Raw genomic sequence first — 7,425 nt, forward strand, 5'->3', positions numbered from 1 at the left:
CATATCAAGTATAACAATTTAAATTGAAGTTTAAACAAAATCATGATATTCAGTTTGATTTGCTGCTACTGTGAAGTTTATGGCTTTAAATATGAGTATATGACCATTGCAGATTTGCATTTTCTCATGTACTTTACATTTGCTTATGTTATGTTTTAGATATTCTGAATTCTCAACTTCTCTGTTTTCTAACAAATCATGTGGTTCATAAATCACATACATTACATACACCAAAAAGTAACATGGTACATTATCTTTTGGAAGTTGTACCAAAGTGATTGCCTAAGCCCTAAATTTTCTTTTAAGATTGGATTCTGATCTACGCTAAGGAAGCAATAAAGTGTGTGTCTGTGTATGAATGTGTAAGGAATTTGATCTGCTAAAGGACATTGACGTGGTTGAATTGGTTGATTTATAGGCTAAGAATAAGATAAAGCTTTTTGTGTTTAGACACCCAAAAAAAAAAAAATTCAATTACCACCTTTCAAAATTATTATTTAGGATAATTTGGAAAAATATCAATTGTGATAGTAACATCAGTATATCTTGCAAAATTATTAGCCTTTCCATCAAACTACAATATTTTTTCTTCTTATTAACAATAGAAGTATCCTTAAAAAATTATTTAAATTTTCTCAGAGAACAAATATTTACGCCAAATTAGACAGTTATTTCAAAAATGTTTCAAATTAACCCAGCCAAAAATTACAACTCACTAGTCTCTAGAGTTAATAACACACAAAATTTTACATTTTCATTTAAAATTGTGTGGGAGAAAGAGCACATTTATTACAATATTAAACAACTAATGTTACTGGTCATGAAGGCCATAGTCCTCTCCAAAGTACTTGTCAACAAGGGTATTTGCCATAGTTCTCAGTTGTTCATTTTCATGAAACTGAAATCTTTCCATTGCTTCAATCCCATCTTCTTCTTCTACAAGCTTTGGGCCCTTGCCATTTGGCATCCCTCTCAGGACCTGTTGTAAACACCAAAAACATATCGTCAAGAAGGATGCGTAGCTTGTGTTTTTGAAACTTGATAAATTATGAACAAAAAAGAAAAGTAAGTTGATAAATTGAACTTATTTCATAATAGCTTATTTATATATCTGCCTCTTTTTTAATTTTTCTTTTGGAAATTAGCTAATAAGCACCCTTTTTCTTTTTAGTCTCTAATATTTAGATTAAGTTCTAATTTCGTTTCTAACAGTTAACATGTTTTCTGATATGTAGTTTTCCTCTCTTCTGGGCAGTTTTCCCGCTCCTCTTATAAAAAAAATGTCTTATTTTTTTTTCAAATGCTTTCTTTTCGTTTTTTTTTTCAAAATTAATTTTCTCTTCTAAAATACACCGTTTTCCCTCTGTTAATATCTTATTCTTTCGCTTATTCTTCTATCAATTTCACTCTCAAATCACTAAAATTATGATTGTTGTTACCTAGATGATGATACTGGAAGAAAAAATATTTTTCAAAGAAAAAATTTAATTTTGACCAAAGGACTAAAATAGAATAAAATAAGGCATTTGGGACAAAAATAGTGTTTCAAACGGTAGAGCCGAAATTAAGACTTAACCCAAACGTTGAGACTAAAAGAGTATTTAACTCATATAAAAATAGTAACTTGTGGAGTGATTGTTATTGGTTATGGAAGGATTATTTATAATATTTAATATTTGATATTTTGGTGGAAAGTTATCATTACTCATTAGTTATGCCGAATGAATTAGCGGATTTCTTACCAGCTCTATGAATTGGAGTCCAAGCCTAGCAGCTTCAATATCAGCAGATCTAACCAAATCAATAAAACCTGGCAAGCATCCTTTTTCGACCAACGAAATCAGGTGCTCAAAGATCAGATCCGGCTTCGCATTACCTTTAGTAGGCGCAACACAAAGGTTCCCCAATACATAAGCAACTTCCTTTCTTATATCGAATGGAGCGGCAGAAAGAAGACGCAACAGCAAAGGCACCGCCTCGCTTGAATGTATCAACCGCTTGTGCTCAATGTCACCGGCGGCAATATTAGATAGCACCCAGGCTGCTTCCTGCATTTTGAAATTTAAGCTCTTATATCAAGATGATAAACAAAAGAAGGAATAAGTTCATCAAACTGAAGATTAAAATTTTATACCTTCTTTAAGACCCTGTGTTCGCTATTCATACATTTTACCAGGGCTTTTATGATATTATCTGAAAATAATATTACAAAATCAGATGCAAGAAATTATTCCATATTTTGAACGAAAATGCACCAAGATTATCGAGTAAAGGGAGAACCAAGAAAATTACTAGCCTGTAATTTCTTGTCCAGGTGTCAAAATAACATAAATTGTATGGGAATCAGCAGCAATGAGATTACCTAAACTTCGCAAAACCTACAAAGATTTTCCTTTATTGTTAGAACAACTTATCAGTGAAAATAACAATTGTGATTTGTATGTATTATTAGATGTTAATGCTAAAATGTTATAGATGAAGAGGTCATTACTGGAATCAGTAATTGCAAGCTATTTGATGTTGCCAATCTGTGGACTAGCAATTGAAGCACGTCACTCTTCACCAGCAGACTCGTAGCTACATTTGAAAGTGCCGACAGATACACAACTACCCATGCTACTTCAGTTGCTAATTCGTCATCCCTGATGTTGATTAAAAACACGAATGGCATTACTTAGGACATCATTGCAAGCTGTACTGTTAAGACATAAGAGTTAAAGAGCTTGCTACTAATCTAACACTTCCAAGAAATAAGCTGTGTTCACAGTACTAAAGGAGGTTGTGTTATCAGTCTATCATCACTTCCAATTTCAACCCCACAAACTTACAGTAAGGTAAAGTTTATGATTATATTGATACTAGTTAAAGGCACACCGCATAATTTTTTTTACAGGTATATCATACAGAAACTCTAATAAACGTATATAATAAATACTCTTATACAGAGAAAGAAAAGGCAGAACACAGAAGGGTTTTCTTCCTTGAGAAAAGCAAATGCCTCTAAAGTCATCAATGGTTTCAGATTTAAATTGCCATCTAACACACACAGAAGTGAGCATGCATGTGTTAAGTATCTAAGGAAAGTGGGGAACCACACCTTAAAAGCTAGCCGATAAGGTGGAAGAACCACTCTCCTTATATACAACATCAAGCATCCGATACTACCCGATGTGGGATTTTGGGCACCCCATAATACCCAAGTCCCTAATAATACACCACCCCTGGAGAGCCGATATCCATGGTGGCTTCACTCTATCAACATTGACCTAGTGGTGGTCACTTTGCTACCAACTATCAGTATTCTGTATTCACCTTAATCCAGCATATAGGTAGCCCTTTCCATAATGCCAACAACCAGGCTCTGATACCATTGTTAAGTATCTAAGGGAAGTGGGGAACCACACCTTAAAAGCTAGCTGCTAAAGGAGAAGAACCACTCTCCTTATATACAACAGCATGCATACACACACGTGCATGACATGTTTAACATAAATTTTGCAAATTGGCAGATTTACAAAGAGGGCCAAGGATTTGGTACTGAGCACTGGTACGTGGCACCTGTCTGTTAAATATTTGCAAAATATACCACCCCCCCCCCCCCCCGATCCTTTACTTAGAAATCGTAATCCTGCTCTTCTTTATCCACTATTTACATTTGACCCAATTTCAATTCAACCTTAATGGAGGTTGTTCTTCCTTTTACCTATACAAATTAAATCCTAAATGGTTATACTAATTTCATGAAAGTTGAAACACAGGTTCCATTCCTGACTTTTTGTTGTGTGATTGATGAAGTCAATGTTGTCTGCAGATTTGTTCATATTGTAGTCTCCAAGAGAGAGGGAAACGGAAGAACAAAGATTAGCATGACAGAGAGAACATGTTCATGCAATGCATTTGTCATCTGATTTTGTCATGCTAATTTTGTCTCTAACTCATTTAATCACTCAAACTTGGACAAAGAATTTGTACCAATCAAACAAATAGACACACATGTTTTCCTCATGACATGCATAACAGCTGAAACTCCATGTGATAATGCCCTTTTTACCAATTCAATAGATATCTAAAATATATAGCGATTAACATGTACTTGTTCTTTTGAAACATTTGAAATTACCAACACCAAATTTCAAATATATGAATGCAAACTAGAGCCAGAAAAGAGCTTAGAGAAAGAAAAACCATTCAGCAGAAGAATGAAAGCCACCTAAAACAGTGATTCTCCTTTCCGGGAGGAATTCAGAAAGAGAAGTGAAGGTGATTCACCCAGTATCCAGGAAATATGAAGGAAGAGTGGTTCTGTTATTTGCTTCACCTAACAATCGAAATAAAGGGTGGATGAAGTTTTAACAAATATTTAAGAGGGGTACCGGTGTCCTTCTCTAGAGGGGGATACCAAATCGTTGACCTACGAAGAGAGTTTGAGATGAATCACTTGAAATTTTGGTTGTTAGTTTCATGCCTGTATTCTGTATATGTTTGGCGATATGTTTTCTGTTTATGATAACAGAGAATTCTGGTGTGATTTTAGTGAAGTAAAAGCTAAATATCCTTAAAACTAGACTACGATGTTCAACTGTGATTTACACAATATGAACTCCTAGCATGTTGACCCACAAATAGATAAATTCAAAAGGAGACATGAGTTCTTAGCCATGATATAGAACCAAGTAAATCCAGAATAATACTCACGCTTTCTTCAAGTGTCGAACGATTGCATCCAATACTCCATCAACACGAATGAGTTCAGTTGCAGCTTTCGGTTCTGGACCCTGCACATAATCATACCAAAGTGATGTTAAAATTCCAAAAAATAAAAAATAAAAAAATTGTCGCCACAACTATTTTCAATTCAACAACAAAGATATGTCCAGCTAGTGAGGTCAGCTAGATGGATTAAACAACTAAGCCTTGTCACTGCTACTACACTAGCATGTGTCAGCATAACGAAAGCAGGGGACTGCAAGATATACTGCAAAATATATTTTAGACAACACTGATCACATCACACAAGCTAACTATAAACAGTGAAGAATTACAATAACCAAAAAAAATTTATCCCACTAGGTGGTGTTAGCTACAACCTACAAGCATTAACTGACGCTATAGTGTTCTATCTATCATAAATCATATTTTAAACCATTTACAGTCAAACTGATCTAGTCGTTTCTCTTATGTGTGAATTTTCCACTACATCTAGCTATTGAACTGCACTCCCCAGCTGGGGCACTCTTTACTTGGGCCTCTTTATATCTTCTCCTCACATACCCAAACCACCTATAATAAGCACTACACAGTATTTCTTTCTAATGCACTTATTCCTAATCCAATCCCTTCTAATATGTCGTCATGTTCAATGCAACATACTCATCTCTACAACATTTAGCTTGTCATACTGCTAACTTTACTGCCCAACATACAATCCCATATCTTATAGCTGAGCGGTGAAATTTACCCTTTGGCTTTATACAACATAAATAAATCAGAGCACAAACAAATGTGATGCAATATAATATAAACTATAAAATTGATAAACTTTGACACCTTGATGAGGTTAGACAAAGCCCAGGCAGCTGTTCTAACAGTTGAACCTTTGTTTGGTAGCATCATTCTTGCAAGAGGTAGTAAAGCCCCTTGAGCAAGCAGAACATTCCTCAACTCTTCGCCTTCACCAGCTACATTTCCAAGAGCCCAAGCACACTGTTCAGCAACAGGTGATGAGCTCTTTTCTGCAGAACAGATCATTCATAAATACAAAAGGTAAAAGTAAATACTAAAATATTTAAAATAGGCTCAAAGTTCAAGTATGAATTTATCGCAAATGTTTAATATAGTTGCCAAAGTCCTGTCCATCCCATTCTTCCTAGTTCCTTTAGATCATAGACACTTTGCAATGTTATAACAATTTGAATTTGAGCTACTAGAATTCTTCTTAATCTTTCTATGCAGACATCAATGAAACAATTAATTCATTCATGGACATGCAAAATTAAACTCAAAGTGATCAGTGATCACTCACCCCCAAGATGAGCAATAAGCAAAGGTAATGCAGGCAACAAAGCTTTTGTTTCTTCAGGATTCCCTGCAGCAATATTTGTAAGACACCAAGCCGCCTCCAGCAACTGAATAACACATTCACCAAAAAAGCGTAAGTGACTAGTAGTAACTTACTGTTCAGTATTGATACTATCTGCATAACATGCACATCCAGTTACTGCTTTCTCAAGTTTCATGGATAGTAAAAGGCATTCATGGAAGCAACAGAAGATCATTCTAAAGGAGGAGACAAATCTTTAGACCTGTTCATCCGGAGACCCAAACGAAAGACACTGCACAAGTGCAGGTACCACGCCGGCTTTAATAGCAGACTCAACAGGCGGAAATTCAGACCTTGACAGCAGTCGCCTTAATTCTTGCAGGGCAACCACTCTTTTATGCATTGCACCCTTCCCCCTATACATAGTCATAATGCATATGAGCCAAAGTTAATCAAGATATGAACTTGCACATTGTTGCTTGAAGCTTTATAAAGTTACTTCTTAGTGAGGAAAGTGAACAACAACATTCAATCACTCATTCAAAAACCTATCAAATCAAACCGAACTGGATAATTCTTGTTATTTATCTAACACATAATATAACAAATAGATGAGTTCAGAGGACCAAACTGAAAAGCAACAGAAGATTTCAACTTTTCGACGGCAAGGGAAGTTTGAGAGTCCAAAATGGATTGCTCTTCATCAATGATCATGTCACTGTCAAGGGGAGCTTGGCCATCGCCGTCCCCGTCACCACCGCCGCCAACGGGGACCCTACAGAGCCTCTTGGCACGCACAAGAGACTCCCTTCTTTCTTTGCCAATCGCCACCGCCTGTTGCCGTCTCCTGGTACTCGCAACAGTTCCAACTGAAACCCTAGATTATTGCATTGTTCATAACTGAGATGAAATGAAAAGCTTATGCATAACTATGCAAGGAAAAGTGTTACCTGAGGACTTAATGGGGCTTCTGGTAGTATGATCCGCCATTGTTGCTTGGTTCCTTCACCAACTGAAGCAGTAGTATCTACTCGCCACTGAGGCACTGAGCTTCCTTTTCTTTTTCCTTCTTCGCAGCTTGCGTTCGGTGTTAGGGAATAGAGATTAGGGGTGCAGTGCTAGTTCGAACCGGTTATTGAACCGGTGAGACTCCGAAAGTAGAAACTAGGGGTATCATAGTCATTCAGTAAATGGTCAATTTGAATTGAGAGGTGTTCAAAATTAGGGAGGGTAAAACTCTCTGAACGCGTATTCGTGTGGAGACTATTTCGAATGGAGATTCTATTGCGAGAAATTTTTTCTGTGCGAATAAAAACGGAGGGCGAAATTCTTTTGAGACAAGTGCGGGAATCCAAACGAAAATTTTCGTCCCGTCTCCACTAAAA

General features: G+C 36.2%; 1 protein-coding gene across 2 annotated transcripts; it reads right to left on the bottom strand.

The window, feature by feature from the left end:
* Positions 1-660: 660 nt before the first annotated feature.
* On the bottom strand, positions 661-7,188 carry LOC130967551 (importin subunit alpha-9). Of its 2 annotated transcripts, none has more exons than XM_057892456.1 (11): positions 6,991-7,188; positions 6,672-6,917; positions 6,303-6,456; positions 6,023-6,125; positions 5,548-5,732; positions 4,696-4,775; positions 2,492-2,642; positions 2,297-2,378; positions 2,135-2,193; positions 1,743-2,048; positions 661-979 (listed from the first exon to the last, which is right to left on the bottom strand). In XM_057892456.1, exons 2-11 carry the CDS (start codon positions 6,752-6,754, stop codon positions 812-814), a joined length of 1,371 nt encoding a protein of 456 aa, XP_057748439.1. In that variant the 5' UTR covers positions 6,755-6,917; positions 6,991-7,188; the 3' UTR covers positions 661-811. The 2 variants fall into 2 exon arrangements, with proteins under 2 accessions (XP_057748439.1, XP_057748438.1); XM_057892455.1 differs by having other exon boundaries at positions 6,672-6,909; positions 6,991-7,186.
* Positions 7,189-7,425: the final 237 nt, after the last annotated feature.

This window comes from Arachis stenosperma, chromosome 3, assembly GCF_014773155.1.
Source record: "Arachis stenosperma cultivar V10309 chromosome 3, arast.V10309.gnm1.PFL2, whole genome shotgun sequence".
NCBI lineage: Eukaryota > Viridiplantae > Streptophyta > Magnoliopsida > Fabales > Fabaceae > Arachis > Arachis stenosperma.